The sequence below is a fragment of the Oncorhynchus keta genome, chromosome 23 (genome assembly GCF_023373465.1).
Source record: "Oncorhynchus keta strain PuntledgeMale-10-30-2019 chromosome 23, Oket_V2, whole genome shotgun sequence".
Taxonomy (NCBI): Eukaryota; Metazoa; Chordata; class Actinopteri; order Salmoniformes; family Salmonidae; genus Oncorhynchus; species Oncorhynchus keta.
In genome coordinates this window covers 34,130,265-34,149,731 of record NC_068443.1, presented here as the reverse complement: position 1 = coordinate 34,149,731, position 19,467 = coordinate 34,130,265, and the positions used below count along the sequence as shown (strand labels likewise).

At 42.7% G+C, this 19,467-nt stretch overlaps 1 protein-coding gene across 3 annotated transcripts in view; it reads left to right on the top strand.

Annotated features, from left to right (window-relative positions):
- The window catches only part of LOC118402200 (thymocyte selection-associated high mobility group box protein TOX-like), a 60,578-nt gene that overhangs the window by 5,361 nt on the left and 35,750 nt on the right, over window positions 1-19,467 (top strand). For 2 of the 3 annotated variants that reach the window (XM_052477064.1, XM_052477063.1), the window contains exon 2: window positions 18,759-18,824. The exons of the other annotated variant lie outside the window; for it this stretch is intronic. In XM_052477064.1, coding sequence (XP_052333024.1) covers window positions 18,759-18,824 — 66 coding nt within the window. The remainder of the gene's footprint in view (window positions 1-18,758; window positions 18,825-19,467) is intronic. 3 annotated transcript variants of the gene reach the window in all.

The following is a 19,467-nucleotide window of genomic DNA, read 5'->3' as shown; positions in this document are numbered from 1 at the left end:
AATCCCCAACAGACTTTGTAAGACTAAGCTCTTCACCCACCCGTAAGATAAAAAAACCCTGCCCAGTGACCATCAAGCTTTAGTGGTATTAACGGAGGTAGTACTAGGCACACGTTTAAAGTAAAACAGCTTTAGAATTTGAGGGAATCCTCCTCAGTCCTATTCATAAAGCGACACGGTGTAAAATTGATCATCTTGGATCAGTTTCGTCTTTTCGATCATAACAAATAAGATTATATGGCCACGGGGAACCTGATTCTAGATCATCACTCATGAACATAGGTCCTGGTCCTGGAGTAAACCCTTTGGACTACGGTCTTAATCGGATTCCCCATAAACGCAGGGTTTATGCAAGTTCTGTAGTAACGTGTTGTATGTGAACATCTTCAGTCGCACCATCTCAACCAAACCTAGATTTTTATAGCCCCACATATGTTGTCAACATGTCTGTTGTGTTGGCTGCTAAGCACTGTGAGTCTGTGTAAGCGTATGTAAATGCCATGCTCCCACTTAACCTATGCTAAGTGCATTGCACACTATTCAGCCTTAAAGGGATACTTCAGGATTTTGGTAATGAGGCCCTTTATCTTCTTCCCCAGAGTCAGATTAACTCGAAGGACACCATATTTATGTCCCTGCGTGCGGTTTGAAGGAAGTTGCTAACTAGCGCTCGCACAATGACTTCAGTGTCTGTATTGTCTACTTGTCCAATGTTTGTGAAGTCTGAATTTGTAATTGTTTGTAATGTCTTATTAATTGGTGTTGGACCCCAGGAAGATTAGCTAACGTTACAGAGTTAGCTAATGGTGATCCTAATCAAAATGCACAAATTCACTGTAATTCTGCTAGTTTTTGGGTATCTGCTAGCATAGACCCCCAGTCATTGCGCTAACACTAGTTAGCATTGGCTCAATAAACTGCCTCTGAATGATTTCATACTGGACACAGTGACATAAAAATGGTATCCACGAGTTGCCCTTTAAGTATCCCTTTAAGTAATGGTACAGAATACACACATGACAAATGGACCTCATTGGCTGTTCTTTTTGCTCAGATGCTTTTCCCATTACTAACATCATGAGTAATGATAATCAGGTCAACTCTGACACATAATTACTTCACATTACCTTCCTGCATGTAGTATGCTTCTTATATGTTTATTTCTTAGTTACCTTCGTTAATAGGATATAATAGAATAGAATAGAATGAGCCTGGTTTCATAAGTCATGTGCCTGGTGATATTGATAGTCCTACAGATGTAGGATCTTAATCTGATCACTATTTTGTTGCTGAGAATTTTCCTGCACAGAAGGAAATGCAAATATGAAGCTTATTTAGTGTTTGCAATTTGCACTTTGACATTTCAGACTTGATTTGCCCTAACGAACAATTTATCAGCATCTACAAAAAAAGTATTCACATTTCCTGTTGCTGCAGGATAATTTTCTTGCTGTAGTAAACTGGGTCAAATTAAGATCCTGCATCTGTATATATTATTTTTCTCCTCCATACAGTTTTCCCACATTGCCCCGCTATACGTAACACTAATCTGTTGTTACACTGTAAACATTCACACAGTAGGATAGAGCCAAGTGAAAACCTCTGAGTCAGCTCCCTCTCTCTCTCTCTCTCTCTCTCTCTCTCTCTCTCTCTCTCTCTCTCTCTCTCTCTCTCTCTCTCTCTCTCTCTCTCTCTCTCTCTCTCTCTCTCTCTCTCTCTCTCTGTGTTAGCTACCTCAGAGCACTAGGCTGAGGGCTTCCTAAAAAGCCAGGCCTAATTGCCAGCTGAATTCCTGCTTGCTGGTAACAATAGCAGGGACTCTTGTGAGTTCCTGTGCTGCGGCCAGCGATCCACGGTTCACTGGGCGCTGTCGAAAGACATCGGGCCTCTGATTGACAGCTTTAGCCCAATGCCAGCAGAGGATTTAATTGTGCATCATGTGTGCCTATTGGCAGATAGAGAAACTCAGAGGAATGGCTATGTGGAACTGTGGTGCTACTGTAAACACATACACAGACATATGTATTCTTGCACATTTGCAAGCGAGCACACAGAGGACAGGTTGCTATCCGACAACTAGAATGACGTTGATCTGATTCTGATTAGTACATCGTCTGAGGTAATTGGGTTGTTTGTCCGTATCCATTTGTGGCCTGACATGTTTGTCTTTTTCCGCTAAGCATTAGAATAGGAGGACAGCTTGTTTCTGAGTGCTGTTTGATGAGTGACTCATGGAACAACATGACATAGAATGGAACTGAACTGAATCATCACCTGGTGATGTCATACCAGGTTCAATATGGATTTGGGCTTTAGCACTATATTTGGAACATAGTTTTTTAATGGTCAAAGGAAAGTGTACTGTACATTTCCTTTTGGCTGAGGTACCTGGCTAATTGTTTCTACTGTGTCTGTGATCGTTAGCAGAGATCGAGTTAGAGTGTCAGAACTTTTGGAAAATAACAGTGAATGGATGATTTGGCATAGTGTGAAATTCATAAATTCATCATCCCTACATACTAATAATAATAAGAAGAAGAAGAATTTGCTGGGTGCTTATATTTGTGCCATTTCACACATGTAAAAGTGTGTATTAATACGCATGTGTGAATAGGAAATGTTTTTTTTTTTTGCATATCCCAACTCTCTCTGAGACACCCTCAGAGAGTGGGGCTACGGCCATTTTAATTACGTTGAAAAGTCAGTGGTCAAAATCACCAGTGTGTGTTTACAATCTCAGTGACTATGTTGAATATATCACCAATGACTGTAATGGTTTTCTCAACCATATGACGCTTAAAAGAAGGACAGCTTCCAATTTCTGTCAAATCTGATCCAAAACCCACTGCCTCAATCCTACATAATGAGCTGGTGGTGATGGAGTGTTACAGAGACGAAGGATCAGCTAATTAAGTCTCTGAACATAATGATCATAAAATCTGGACTAGTGTTGGTTCCAGTTTGGCGCGGTTTGCCATGTTTTTACCGTCTGTATCGTACACTGAGAATCCCTGGCACCGAATGGTGATAGGGATCCGTCTGCCGAAAAGCGCAAACACACACACATGCGGGAACGCACACGCACAAACATTCATGCACTCACACGCACTCACTCACACACACACACACGCACGCACGCACGCACGCACACACACACACACACACACACACACACACACACACACACACACACACACACACACACACACACACACACACACACACACACACACACACACACACACACACACACACACACACCTCCCTGGCTTGAGTGTGCCCAAAGATAGGCCACATATGAATGAGTGATTAGGCTCCTGGTTTGATACAGTCCAAACAGATGGGCCGTGAATAACGGATCTAGTATTGCCTAATTGTTCGGTTTATTCTCCAAGCAAAACATATTGCAATCATTTTCAAATTAAGAGAATCCCCCCTCGTTTTTTCATAGTTGATGGATCGAGTGAGTTGTTGTGGTGTTTGGAGCTTTTGGAGAAATAGCAAGATTTTCTTTATTATGGTATTACCATTATTGACGACTACAGTGACCATTATTGGCTACTTTCATGTGTTTAGACTGCCTGTCATAACCATGATTTATGCATCTTCTTTCTTCTTAGATAATGACTGTCTTAGCTAGTGTTTTTTCTGTCAGATTGCTCTTTGTTTTGTGTGCCTGGATAATCCTTTGTGTAATGTTCTTTGTGGGCGTATGTGTGCGTGTGTGTTTGGTGTGTGCGTGCGAGCGAGCAAACCCTTAACAATAGTGTGTCTCCCATTGTCCTGTGATGGGTGGTGTGTCTCAGTGTGTGTGTGTGAGTGTCTGACCTTCCTCCGCTGACTCCTCCACCTGCTCCAAGGCCTTTTGGCTCTGCTGCCCACTCACAGCCCTTTATACCCAAGTGTTTAAGTGGCACCTGTCCACCTTTTGATGCCTGTACAGGCTTCACTGATCTTAGGACCTTTGTGCGTACCTGTTTGTGTGCATGCATGTGGAGGTCAGATCTTGTTTCATGACTCAGGCAGGTGGACCTTATTGCTTACTGTATCTTGGGTGGGGTTCTGGGTGGCATCATTATCATCATCATCATTTGGAACATAGCTCATTGCTGTCATTCTATAGTACCATCGACAACTCTGATGCTATAAGCATATTCGGGGGGCAGGTAGTCTAGTGGTTAGAGCGTTAGACTAGTAACCGAAAGGTTGCAAGATTGAATCCCCGAGCTGACAAGGTAGAAATCTGTCGTTCTGCCCCTGAATAAAGCAGGTAACCCCACTGTTCCTAGGCCGTCATTGAAAATAAGAAATTGTTCCTAACTGACTTGCCTAGTTAAATGAAAATATCACCGCCCACTGTTATCAAATAGCCCGATACAAACAACAGCAGATAGCTTTGGATGCAGTAAATCTATAAGGTCTTGATATTTATCTATAAATCTATAAGGTCTTGATATTTATCTATAAATCTATAAGGTCTTGATATTTATCTATAAATCTATAAGGTCTTGACTATTACAGATTAAACTGCAGCGCAGTTCTCGTATCCACTACAAGCCACAGAGACAGACAGAGCGGTCCGCTATTTATAACGAAGGATCATTTATAAATGGCCTTCCCACGTACACATTAAATAGGTCAAGAGGTGGGTTTGACCTCTAGCCCTATATCTGTACCCTTATCCTCCTCGATTCTACGCCGTTGTAATTCCCTGCGTGTTTTCAGTCTACTATATACAGTATGTGGCCTGAGAACAGCTGTATTTGAACTTACCATCGAGCCAGAATAGCAGTGGTGGAGAGAGTAATTGCATGTTTGACTTTGAGGGAAACTGCAGTAATTCAGAGCTCATGGTCGACTTTGCTGCTCTGAAGCGACGCACGCCCTTGCACTTCAGTTTTAAACGCTATAAGACCCATGTTTTTTGATATATTGGTAGACATTTTTGTGGCACCTACTGTGGCACCACTGTATAACTGGTTGTTATCGTACTATTGTGCAGTAGTTAGTTACCAGTGGGAAAAGTAAGGTAATTACATTACTGGGCTGCCATATTCTCTACATTTACATTTGAGTAATATATCTGAAGCTCTTATCCAGAGTGACTTACAGAAGAAATTAGGGTTAAGCGCCTTGCTCGACAGATTTGTATTATTCAGTAATAGTTACCTGGTAAAAACGTATGGTAGCCTAATCAGTTTACCGGGCTGCCATATTCTCTGTGCGCTATGTTACCGGCATCATCATCAATATCTATTTACAGCCATAATCAAATAAGCAAGCATTTATATGCAGTGCCGAGGCAATATAACACAGGATACGATTTGAGAATAATATGTACAGTAACATAATGCATATTATCATGAGAAGAGAAGGAAATCGGAGGAAACTGAGCGAGAGGACTAACATCAAGGGCATTCCACTAGCAAACCAGCTGAGTCATATCCAATTTAGTTTTGCATCAGTCAGAGACTCTCAGTGGTTTAGTATGGAGTGCTAGACCAGACCCTGAAAATTCTTCCTAACCAGGCTTACCCTACACAAAATAATCTCTCATAAGAAAAGATGCATAGCCATGCATTAGTAAAGGACTCTCCCTCGCTTGTCTATTAAATATTTTTTTAGCTTTTCATATGGGACTGCTTATAGGTTTTTGCTATTGGTTGTGGGGCATTCTAAAAGTTACAAAATGTGGAGGGAAAAATCATATTTTGGGGTTTAAACGATAATCATTATTTTCCGGTGAAATATTCCTTTCCTGACTCAAAATGACATGTACCGACCCAGGTCTGTGCCCTGCCCATATCTACTATATAGGTTATTCACCAAGGCCTGGACTTTTCCCTTGTCTGTTCCAGACTAGAGAATACAGTGCATTCGGAAAGTATTCAGACCCCTTGACTTTTTCCACATTTTGTTACGTTACAGCTTTATTCTAAAACTGATGAAATTGTTTTTTCCCCTCATAAATCTACACACATTACCCCACAATCAAAAAGCAAAAAAAGGTTTTTAGACATTTGTGAAAATGTATTACAAATTTTAAAAAACAAAATATCACATTTACATAAGTATTCAGACCCTTTACTCAGTACTTTGGCAGCTATTACATCCTCGACTCTTCTTGGGTATGAAGCTACAAGCTTGGCACACCTGTATTTGGGGAGTTTCTCCCATTCTTCTCTGCAGATCCTCTCAAGCTCTGTCAGGTTGGGTAGGGAGTGTCAACGCACAGCTATTTTCAGGTCTCCAGATTTGTTCCATTGGGTTCAAGTCCGGGCTCTGGCCGGGCCACTCAAGGACATTCAGACACTTGTCCTGAAGCCACTCATGCGTTGTCTTGTCTGTGTGCTTAGGGTTGTTTTCATCAAGGATCTCTCTGTACTTTGCTCCGTTCATCTTTCCCTCGATCCTGACTAGTCTCCCAGTCCCTGCCGCTGAAAAACATCCCAACAACATGATGCTGTCACCACCATGCTTCACCGTAGGGATGGTGCCAGGCTTCCTCCAGACGTGACGCTTGGGATTCAGGCCAAAGAGTACAATCTTGGTTTCATCAGACCAGAGAATCTTGTTTCTCATGGTTTGAGTCCTGTAGGTGCCTTTTTGCAAACTCCAAGTGCTCTGTCATGTGCCTTTTACTGAGGGGTGGCTTCTGTCTGGTGGACTCCATTCAAGTTGTAGAAACATGTCAAGGATGATCAATGGAAACAGGATGCACCTGAGCTCAATTTCGAGTCTCATAGCAAAGGGTCTGAATACTTATGTAAAAGTGTAAGTTTACTAAATGTATTAAAAAATAAATCTAAAAACCTGTTTTAGCTTTGTCATTATGGGGTATTGTCTGTAGATTGAACAAAGGAAAACAATATTTAATACATTTTAGAATAAGGCTTGTAACGTTAAAAAAAAGTGGAAAAGTCAAGACGTCTGAATATTTTCCGAATGCACTGTATATTATGTGCTCAGGAAACTCCTGGTGCTATAGTCTCTGTGTTATCTGATGATAACACCTGCCTTGCATCCTTATAACACTGTCCATCCTGTTCCCATAGTAACAACAATGCCTGTTCCCTGCTCATGTCTGTCCTGTCCCACACAGACACACATCGGTCTAAAGTTGTCTTTCGGCACTGATCTAGGACCAGCGCACTTTCCACCATATCCTAACCCCAACCCTTAGTCTCCAAAACACAAAACTGACCTCAGAGGTGCTATTTCGCCCTACTCCCACAGGCACAGTCAGTCTGTACAGTCTGTACTGTACTGGACAGTCGCCATGGTAACAGGTACTATGGCTGTAGCGTGAGTAAAGCACTCTGTCCTGCGCAAACAGCAGGCGCCGTGGAGGCAGGGTGACATGGCAGATATATTACCCACTGTGTAAACCAGCAACAGCTGCACTATTGTAATTAAACCCAGGTTAAAAAGGGAGAACCCTGTGCAAACAAAGGAGTCTGGTTACTATACTGAAGTGGCGGGTCCTGAGGTGTAGGGAGCGATTAGGTGTAATACTCAAATTCTTGGTCTATTTGAGACTAGGAGTCAAATGTTATGGATGAAATTGCCCCTAGACATATAAGGTCAGTTTGGATAAATGCGCCTGCTAAATGACGTGTATTATTTATTGTTATATAATTACACTAGTTTAGCATCGTTGTCCCTAATGCCATGGAATGCCATGGTGCTCCGTGAGTATGCCACCTTCCTTATGGCAGTTCTCTGTGTTAAAAATGATTGGGATACAGTTTAAATTGAGTAGTTCGACAGCTATACATCAAAGTATATTTAGCAACGTTTATTCGAGTCTAGCTATCCAGCCTATCGTAGCACAGTTCTGTGGTTGTAGCCTTCGCTATCCCAGACGCATAGGACTCTCTCTGGGTTTGTCTTCCTCGCGGTCTGACAGCGCCAATGAGTCTCATCACATCTGTGTCTGTTCCTGTTTATATTGTACCTATCTATATGTTAATCTCATCCTACACTCACCGGCCAGTTTATTAGGTACACCCATCTAGTACTGGGTCGGACCCCCCCCCTTTGCCTCCAGAACAGCGTGATTTCTCCAGGGCATTCTACAAGGTGTCAGAAACGTTCCACAGGGATGTTGGTCCATGCTAAACGCGATAGCTTCACGCAGTAGCTGCAGAATAGACAGTGGTACATTCATGCTGTGAACAGCCCGTTCCATCTCATCCCAAAGATGCTCTGGTGGGTTGAGGTCTGAACTCGCTGTCATGCTCAGGCAATGTTTTTCCACTCCTCAACTGTCCGGGCTTGGTGATCGCGTGCGTACTGGCTCCGCTTCTTCTCGTCTTTAGCTGATAGGAGTGGAACCCGATGTGGCCGTCTGCTACAATAGCCCATCCTTGACAAGGACCGACGAGTTGTGTGTTCCGAGATGCTATTCTGCACACCACTGTTGTACTGCGCCATTATTTGTGGCCCGACTACTAGCTTGCGCGATTCTTGCCATTCTCCATCGACCTCTCATCAACGAGCTGTTTTCGCCCACAGGACTGCCGCTGACTGGATGTTTTTTGTTTGTCGCACCATTCTCGGGAAACTCTCAATACTGTCGTGCGTGAAAAGCCCAGGAGGCCGGCCGTTTCTGAGGTACTGGAACCGGCGGGCCCGGCACCGATGATCATACCACGCTCAAAGTCTCTTAGGTCAATCGTTTTGCCAGTTCTAATGTTCAATTAAACAGTAACTGAATGCCACGATGCCCGGCTGCCTGCTTTATAAAGCAAGCCATGGCCACGTGACTCACTGTCTGTAGGTGTGAACAATTTTCGTGAACGGGGTGGTGTACCTAATAAACTGTCCACTGAGTGTGTATGTAAATGAGACACTAGTAGAGGTGTGATTCAGTTTATGCTTAGCGATAGGGACTAGTCATACCCTAGCTAATATGTCGGTACTAGCTAGCCAAGGCTTCATTGCAGCTGAGGTATTAGATTGAACTTTTTGCCCTTTAGCTATACTGACTGACTTATAATAAGTCAGTTCACTAAAGTAGATTAGGCTGAACCACATATGAAGATCATCACAAGTTAAATTGTCTTCAAGAATAGTTGCTATCAGCAACATCAATGATGAAGTCTCATATCCTTCTGTATCCTTTTGGAATTATGTCACTTCCTGTAGCAGAGAGCCCCATATTCGCTCTAATATTATGTCTTTGTCGAAGTGACACATACACCACATATACAAAGATTCGGTTATTTCAGCCACACCTATTGCTGACAGGTGTATAGAATCGAGCACACAGCCATGCAATTTCCATAGACAAACATTGGCAGTAGAATAGCCTTACTGAAGCTCTCAGTGACTTTCAACATGGCACTATCATAGGTGCCACCTTTCCAATAAGTCAGTTCGCCAAATTTTTGCCCTGCTAGAGTTTCCCCTGTCAACTGTAAGTGCTGATATTGTGAAATGGAAACGTCTAGGAGCAACAACGGCTCAGCCGCGAATTGGTAGGCCACGCAAGCTCACAGAGTGGGACCGCCGAGTGCTGAAGCACGAAGCGCGTATTAATCGCCTGTCCTCTGTTGCAACACACACTACCGAGTTCCAAACTGCCTCTGAAAGCAACGTTAGCACAAGAACTGTTCACCGAGAGCTTCATGAAATGGGTTTCCATGGCCGAGCAGTCGCACAAAATTCCAAGCGTCGACTGCAGGGCTGTAACGCTTGCCGCCATTGGACTCTGGAGCAGTGGAATGCGTTCTCTGGAGTGATGAATTAGGCTTCACCATCAGTCCGACGGACTGCCAGGACAATGCTACCTGCCCCGATGCATAGTGCCAACTGTAAAGTTTGACGGAGGAAGAATAATGGATCGGTGGCTGTTTTTCATGGTTCAGGCTCGACCCCTTAGTGAAGGGAAATCTGAGCACTACAGCATACAATGTCATTCTAGACGTATGAGTTAATAGAACAGGTTACAGAACACTCTCCATGTAACACAGGTTCTCTATTAGAGTATCCCAATCCTTCTTAATTTATGATTACTCCAACAGACATACAGTAGATTATACATAACAGCCTCTGTCTGTCAATATGGTCTCAGGTTTAATGATGCATTAGTCACTTGATTCTGGTGGAGATGCTTCCCTAATTGTCCCATGGTGATTTCCTGATTAAAAGCTTAATGACTGAACAAGACTCGCAGAGTGAGTTTTGATATTCTTAACAGATGGTGGAATTATTTACTTTTTAGAATAGAGTAGATGAAATGTAGGGTCCGTCCAGGCCTAGTTTGTTCTATTTGGGGACTTGTAAACTGCTCATTCATGATCTAATAAGCATTTTACCTGTTTGGCATTAATCAGGTGTGACAACAGGTGAAGCGAGAGAAAGAGAGAGAGAGAGAAAGAGAGAGAGAGAGAAAGAGAGAAAGAGAGAGAGAGAGAGAGAGAGAGAGAGAGAGAGAGAGAGAGAGAGAGAGAGAGAGAGAGAGAGAGAGAGAAAGCGTCTAAATTGGAAAGGATGCCGATTCATGTTTTAATGAGGCATTGCGCAAGGCGTTCTGCCAAGAGAAAGATTCGCCCAACATCTGAATTAATTGGTCTGGAGGTTAGATTTTAGATTCACATAATGGGACTTTGACACAGGGTTATGTTGGGGGGGAACAATGGTTGAAATGACAGCTCAGTTACTAGTCTGTTATCAGGTCCCATGGGTTTGCATTTGTTCTTTGTCATTGTACAAAGTAGTGATTGTGTGTTTGTGATGTGTAGTTGAATGCAGTGCGTATACCATATAAATAGGTTTGTGTGGTTACATATAACATGCCTTGTGTGTCATCATAGTGTGAGTGATTACATATAATTGTTGAGTTGTTTTTGGTTGTGTGTGCGCTCGCGATCATGTTCTTTTCTGTTGTCATACTGCTGCACGTTGTACCACGGCATAACGTAGCACAGAAACCATCCCCACCACTTCAAAGTAGAACACGCAACAAACACTTGTTGAGCTAGAAATAACCTGACCTACCTTTCAGCTGTAGCATCCTGAGATAGACTGATCAACTTTACCTTGTTCTAAACACGCTGCACAGTGTGGTTCTTCACACTCCAGCGTTTATAACAGTAAAATAGGAAATAAATGTGTTGCAGTTACAAGAGCAAACAAGCAAATCAAATATTTATCTTAGATTATGCACGGTCTGAAAAACATTCATGAAATGAAAAGCGCTATAAACACCACATTTTCTTCTTCCCAGATGAAAAGGAAGGCTTCATATCCTGACTTGAAGTGCGAGGGCATGGCTCAAACCTCTGGCGTTAAATCATCAGAATGTTTTGATTACACTAAACATCGTTATCGTTTTCGCCATTAAAACCCCCTTATCCTCTGTCCTTTTAACGAACTCCACAGAGACTCGTATTTTTACCACTATGAAACACAGCGCCTTACACCGCTCACTCTTGTCTTTACGAGGCGGTGCCAGAGAGAGGGAAACGCTACCAATTCAATCAGAAGCAGGCTATGATTTATATAGGCCTGAGTCCCTACTCCCCCCTCTCTCTCCCTCTACCCAGTGATATGAGCCACAGCAGGGCTCGGCCTGACTGTTACAGTCATACATTACAGTGCTGGGACATAGAAGAAGACACACTCAGCCCTGCTCCAGGCACTCACCAAATTGCCATTTGGAAAAAAAGAAGGGAGAGAGACAGGGAGAGGGAGAAGTGGAAAAAGAAATCACTTGGAGATGTAATGCTCCACAGACAAAGGTTGTTCATCAGGGCTGTGATTTGGAGTCCAAGATGACTGCCACTCTTGATATTGAATACTGGGGAGCAGAAACAGAGATACAACACTCCTTCCCCATTTTACTCTCTCTCTCTCTCTACGTCCTCCGCCCCTCTCTCTTTTTTTCATCCCCCCTCTTTCTCTTTCTTTTTCACTCTACCGGGTCCTCTCTCTATTCCTCTCTGCCTATATTTTTCTCCCTCTCTTTTCCGTTCCTCTTTAATTTCCCACTCTACTCCTTATTCCTCTCTCTCAATGCCTTCCCTCTCCTTCTCAATTCCTCCCCTCTTTCTCCCTCTGTCTCCCTCTGACCCCTCTCCTCCCCTACCCACTTCCCCCTCCCCTCCCCTTCCCTCCCCTCCCCTCCTCTCTCTCTCTCTCTCTCTCTCTCTCTCTCTCTCTCTCTCTCTCTCTCTCTCTCTCTTTCTCTCTCTCTCTCTCTCTCTCTCTCTCTCCGGCGACCCTGACCCACTTAGCTAGCTGCTTGTTATTCAGACTAGGGTTTATCCACAGAGAAAGTGTGTGTAATTTGGTTTGACAACAAAACCAGCCATGCTCCTCATAGGGTAGGCCTACCTGATATCAACAGCACTCCCCACACAGCCACAATGTGATAGTAGAAATGAAACACTATCAGATCGAGCCCACTGTGATGTTAGAGTGACAGAGAGAAAAACCACACACATTTTTTGCAGTGTTGAATGGAAAGTATTGGTGATCTGAATAGGATCTTTAGTTTGGGGGGAAAAATGCTTGCATGCTGCACTAGTATGTCAAGACACTACGATAATATATTTGATATATAAAGATATGTGTGCATAAAGCAAAATAAAGGGTTTTCGAGATAATGTTGACGCCCAGGTCCAATTTTCACAAGCTTTGGGTGTCATCACTAGGGCTGGCACAATTACTGTATAACCGTGCAACTGACGGTTTTGGATGAAGACCGCCATTAAAATGAAATAACCATTTGTTTTAAAACCGCTGACCGAAGAAGGGACGGCCGGGCATTCGTGCGGTTGAGTCAGTTTCTGCGATAACAGATTTTTTTTTTTTTGTCATGTCAGTTGAGTTGAATCAACAAATCACAGCACAGATTGATGTCACACTTCCTGCTTTTACTTCTTGCTTTTACTTCCTGCTTTGCTCATATAGGCACACTCGCAATGACCGCCAGTCCACCCACTATGCCATTGTTGACTTATCCATTCTATTTCGATGGCAGCACACGCAGTCAGTCAGGAGCGGAGGAGTGGAGAAAATGTGCATCTAAACAAATGAAACATGTAAATAGTTTTGTTGCTAGTCGAACGGTTATTGAGGGAGACCGCGGTCATTTGGCCTGCCAATTTATCGTCATCAACAGTTCAATGACCGACAACAGCCCTAGCAGGAGAACTGCATTGCTATCCACTGCATATACGGACATGTTTTATTATAAGATAAGCCTTTAGTTGCCACACAAAAAGCTCTCAGAATACCGGGTCTTCTCATGATTTGGTTTTATTTTCCTCTTCTCCGGCTTCTCAGAGCAAAACTGATGAAGAGTGAAATAGGTTCCGCTGTTTGATTCACATCTTAACACGTAAGATGGAAAGAAAATGACAATCACCACAATATCCACTTTTTTTTCTTCTCTTTTCTCTCTCACTCTTTTTCTCCCTGACTTTGTCAATGATATTCTAGACAGGGGACAGTAATGTCGTCTGTATCAGTCTGTTTGCCCGAAACTGAAAAAGAGGGTTAGCGAACTAGCGAGTTAGCGTAGCTTCCATGATACGAAACTCTCTCCTGTGGTTGTCACTACATTTAATCAGACACTTTTCTCCTCCACACCTCCATGACCAAAACGACTTTAACGATAAAAGAGATTACCCCGTGCCCATCTGCGTCATAGGAGCCTATCGAGTACAACCAGGCAATAAAGGAAAGAGCACAGGTGCAGAGGCAAAAAATAGAACTCGCTCTATTTCATTACAGTATGTATCAGCGAGCAGGAGATCTGTCAGTTCGGCACATATCATTGTGCGCCAGAAAAAGCAAATGGATAAAGCCAATTTGACAAAGGGGTCAATATACGGCATCCAATAAAAACTAGAATCTACAAGAGCTGTCAGGGGCTATAAACATCACAGTAATGACCCAAATGCTCAAAAGAAATGCATTCAGATCAGATGGTTTCTCTCGCCTCGCTCAATGGCGTAGTCTAGTCTACTCTGCTTGGATTAGTCTCTAGTTTGCCTTTTACAATGTTTACTGTATATTTGAGATAACTGTAGATTGATGACGAAGATGCCACACCCACGGTGCAACGTCGTTTAACGCGGTATCTTGCAAAGAGGCTGTGAGAGGAGACACTGAAGCGACTATGGCCACTTCGATTGACTGACTATTAGTGTTGGGAGGAACACGGCTTCTGAGCTAAACAATGGGTTACTGTATCATGCACCGACACTATCCATCATATCCTACTGCAACCCAATGGGAGCTCTTTAGAGTTGACAGCAAAGAGCATCTATTGGTTTATCTGAGTCAATGGGCAGATATTGAGATATTGCCAATTGTCGTAGAGGTCAGGGGTTATATAGTTGAAGTCGGAAGTTTACATACACTTAGGTTGGAGACATTAAAACTTGTTTTTAAACCACTTTGTGCATGACACAAATTTTTGAACATTTGTTTACAAACTATAGTTTTTCAAGTATAATTCACTGTATCATCTACTTTGTGCGTTGACACAAGTGACTTTTTGAACATTTGTTTACAGGCAGATTATTTCATGGCTTTATAATTTTTGTATAGGCTAATTGACATCATTTGGGCCAGATTGTGGTCACATCCATTAGCTCAGTTGAGCATGGCCTTTAAACAGGTTGGGTTCGAAAATTACAGAAAATTATATCATGGCTTTAGAAGCTTTTGATAGGCTAATTGACATAATTTGAGTCAATTGGAGGTGTACCTGTGGATGTATTTCAAGGCCTACCTTCAAACTCAGTGCCTCTTTGCTTGACATCATGGGAAAATCAAAAGAAATCAGACAAGACCTCTGAAAAAAAAGGTAAACTTCCACAAGTCTGGTTCATCCTTGAGAGAAATTTCCAAACGCCTGAATGTACCACGTTCATCTGTACAAACAATAGTATGCAAGTATAAACACCATGGGACCACGCAGCCGGCAATACCCCTCAGGAAGGAGACGTGTTCTGTCTCCGAGAGATTAATGTATTTTGGTGTGAAAAGTGCAAATCAATCCCAGAACAACAGCAAAGGACCTTGTGAAGATGCTGGAGGAAACAGGTACAAAAGTATCTATATCCACAGTAAAACATGTCCTATATGGACATAACCTGAATGGCCGCTCAGCAGGGAAGAAGCCACTGCTCCAAAACCGCCATAAAAAAGCAAGACTACGGTTTTCAAGTGCACATGGGGACAAAGATTGTACTTTTTGGTCTGACGAAACAAAAATATAACTGTTTGGCCATAATGACCATAGTTATGTTTGGAGGAAAAAGGGGGAGGCTTGCAAGCCAAAGAACACCATCCCAAACATGAAGCACGGGGGTGGCAGCATCATGTTGTTGGGGTGTTTTGCTGCAGGAGGGACAGGTGCACTTCACAAAATAGATGGCATCATGAGGGAGGGAAATTAGGTGGATATATTGAAGCAACATCAGTCAGGAAGTTAAAGCTTGGTCGCAAATGGACACTGACCCCAAGCATACTGGCTTAAGGACAACAAAGTCAAGGTATTGGACTGTCCATCACAAAGCTCTGACCTCAAATCCATAGAAAATGTCAGTTACACCAGCTCTGTCAGGAGGAATGGGCCAAAATTCACCCAACTTATTGTGGGAAGGTTGTGGAAGGCTACCCAAAACGTTTGACCCAAATGAAACTATTTAAAGGCAATGCTACCAAATAGTAATTGAGTGCATGTTTACTTCAGACCCACTGGGAATGTGATGAAAGAAATAAAAGCTGAAATAAATCATTCTCTCTACTAATATTCTGACATTTCACATTCTTAATATAAAGTGGTGATCCTAACTGACCTAAAACAGGGCATTTTTTACTAGAATTAAATGTCAGGAATTGTGAAAAACTGAGTTGAAATGTATTTGGCTAAGGTGTATGTACACTTTTGACTTCAACTGTATATGCCCTACTTATTAGCGTTACATTGCTGTTGGCCTATTTGTGAACAGCAGAACACATCTGGGATTTATCTAAGAGTGGTGTAAGTCACTAAGGCTAACAAAAGTAGCGCTCCCTGTGTGTTTGTGTGGTCTCACAGCATGTCAATGTATTGGTTTATTAGCTTGGGTGTTTATGTTGGCAATGCTCTACAGTTTACACTTCACTTCCATCCTTATGTAACTTTATGGAAGAAGAGGAGGGAGTGAGAGGGAGAGAGAGGGAGAGAATGTCAGAGAAAGAGAGAGAGAAAAAAAACACTTTTGTTGAGAACACTCTGAGTACATGTTATAATCTGCGAGAGAGTCAAGTCTCACACAATTTATATACACTGAACAAGAATATAAGCGCAACATGCAACAATTTCAAAGATTTTACCGAGTTGTAGTTCATCGAAGGAAATCAGTCCATTTAAATAAATTCATTAGGTCCTATCTATGAATTTCACATGACTGGGCATGGGCTCAGCCATGGGTGGGTCTGGGGGGGACATAGGCCCACCCACTTGGGAGCCAGGTCCACCCACTGGGGAGCCAGGCCCAGCCAATCAGAGTTAGAGTTTTTCCTCACAAAAGAGCTTTATTACAGACAGAAATACTCCTCAGTTTCATCAGCTGTGCGGTTGGCTGGTCTCAGACGATCCTGCAGATGAAAAAGCCAGAGGTCCTGGGCTGGCGTGTTTACACGTGGTCTTCGGTTGTGAGGTCGGTTGCATGTACTGCCAAATTCTAGGCGGCTTAAGGTAGAGAAATTAACATTAAATGATCTGGCAACAGCTCTGTTGGACATTCCTGCATCAGCTTGTCAATTGCTCCCTCAAAACTTGAGACATCTGTGGCATTGTGCTGTGTGACAAAACTGCACATTTTAGAGTGGCCTTTTATTGTCCCCAGCACAAGGTGCACTTGTGTAATGATCGTTCTGTTTAATCAGCTTCTTGATATTTCACCCCTGTCAGGTGGATGGATCATCTTGGCAAAGGAGAAATGCTAACTAACAGGGATGTAAACAAATGTGTGCACAAAATTTGAGAGAAATACTATTTTTGTGCGGATGAAACATTTCTGGGATCTTTTATTTCAGTTCATGAAAAATAGGACCAACACTTTTTATGCTCAGTATAGATTGTTTTTCCAGTGCTGCCGTTGCGAGTCTGCACATGCAGCTGTTCCATGTAATCATTCATAATGCAAAGGAGTGGGTTCATTCTGAGAAATGATTGTCTGTGTTCCTAACCCTATGACTCCCCTTTCCTTGGACTGCCAGACAGACGCTCCAGTCTCAACTGTGTGGAGAGATAGAGGGGAATCGGGTTACAAGAGGTCAGCCATGACACCCTGTTTTGGCTTTTTGTTAATTTTGTCATCCGATCGCTCATTTGCATCGGTGTGACAGCTGGCAAATGGAAAACAGTCGTTTGTCCAGTGTCTACCTGCGTGGATGGGTTTCACTTTTTTCTTGTTCTTTTTCTAAAGGTAGCTTCTTGTACGAACAGTGTGGTCCCTTGTAGAACAGGTGAACGGGATGGTTAGAACAGGATGCTACTGCTGAGGTTGAGACAGAGTTCTTTGTCCAATCAGCTCATGTTAAACCTGTCCTAGAACCAATCATAACTCTGTATCTTGTATCCAATTCTGATATGAACTAATCCCTGTTGGAAGCCATTTGTGGTCAGGCACAGTTAAGATCTACTTTAACACTGAGTGGAGTTGTAGCAAAACACGTTAATTTCCCAGGTTTCCCATACAGCTGGTCCTTCACGACTCCTTCATCATTGACTCTGCTAAAACACACTTAGGATAACGGGAGAGAGAACTAGTTAAACACTCTGGGCTGGCGATTCAAAACAGTTCCCTACTACAGACCCATTTCACGAATGCATACTGACATCAAAAGAGAAAGAGCTTATTTGTTTGGCGAGACGTCTAATAATGTGTCAGAAGTCAGCCTTAACTAAGAGATCCCAGATGTTAAGAGAGAAGGGGATAGAGGGAAATGAAGGACAATGCAGTATGTAAATACAAACTGGAGCACTGCCAACACCTTGGTTAGACTGAATGAATTCATACTGGACAATATGCACTGAATCACAGAAACACAGTGCTCTTGTATTTTGCGCCTCTCCGGTTGTGTGTGTGTATGTGTGTTTGGTGATTCACTAACTCAAAGCAGTGTAGTGTAAGTGGAGATGCAGCGTGGACAGACAGACAGACACAGGGCCTTTTCTGTTTTATAACAGATTGCACATGAAAGGATTTCATAAAAGCCTTTCCTTTGTGGCTTGTAATTACTAGTGTGCTAATTGCTTCAAATCGCTGACATCTCAAGTCGATAAGGATGAGGACTTCAAAGGGAAGACAACAGCAGGAAAACATCAGTTTTCATAGCTAATATAATGTTCTCTTTTCCTCCCACTTCCTCCACCCCTCTATTTCTCTCTATTTGTCTCTATCGCTCATTCTCTTTCTCTCTCTCTTCGTCTCTATCTCTCTTTCTCCCTCTCTTCCTCTCTCTCTCTCTTCCTCTTCGTCTCTTTCTCTCTTTCTCTCTCTCTTTCTCTCTCTCTTCGTCTCTATCTCTCTTTCTCCCTCTCTTCCTCTCTCACTTCCTCTTCGTCTCTTTCTCTGTCTCTTTCTCTTTCTCTCTCTTTGTCTCTTTCTCTCTATCTCTCTTTCATTCTCTCTTTCTCTCGCTCTGCCTCTATATCTCCCTCTCCAACTCTCCTACTCATATACCCAAAATGAAGTGAACAACATTGTAACTGTGTTGTTGTGTTGTCTGTGTGTTTGCAGTACAACAGTGAGACCATGTTCCTGGGCATGCCAGAGGCTGGCCTGGACTTTGTGCCAACCAACCAGGTGGGTTAATTACTCTTCCCCGTGCTTTTGTTTCAAGTCTTAATTAAACACTTTTACGCCGGCGCGTCACTAAATTAGCGCCTGCTATCAGTTGCCACCGTAATCAGGGACTATTATAACATGTAAACAGAGCGTTTAAACCTTGTTGCAGTCTAATCAATGAAGCCGCTAAATGGTTGGGTTGTTAGAGAGCTTTTATTTTCTTCCCAGTTAGATTTACAGTTCTACCTAGCTACACAACCTGATGTCATGGTTTCACTTTGCCATAATTGGATGAACGTTGATTTTTGACCCATTCATTCTGCGTGGATACAGGGTTAATTCCACATGGTTACAGGGTTAATTCCACATGGTTACAGGGTTAATTCCACATGGTTACAGGGTTAATTCCACATGGTTACAGGGTTAATTCCACATGGTTACAGGGTTAATTCCACATGGTTACAGGGTTAATTCCACATGGATACAGGGTTAATTCATTACATTTACATTACATTTACATTTAAGTCATTTAGCAGACGCTCTTATCCAGAGCGACTTACAAATTGGTGCATTCACCTTATGACATCCAGTGGAACATCCACTTTACAATAGTGCATCTAAATCGGGGTGAGAAGGATTACTTTATCCTATCCTAGGTATT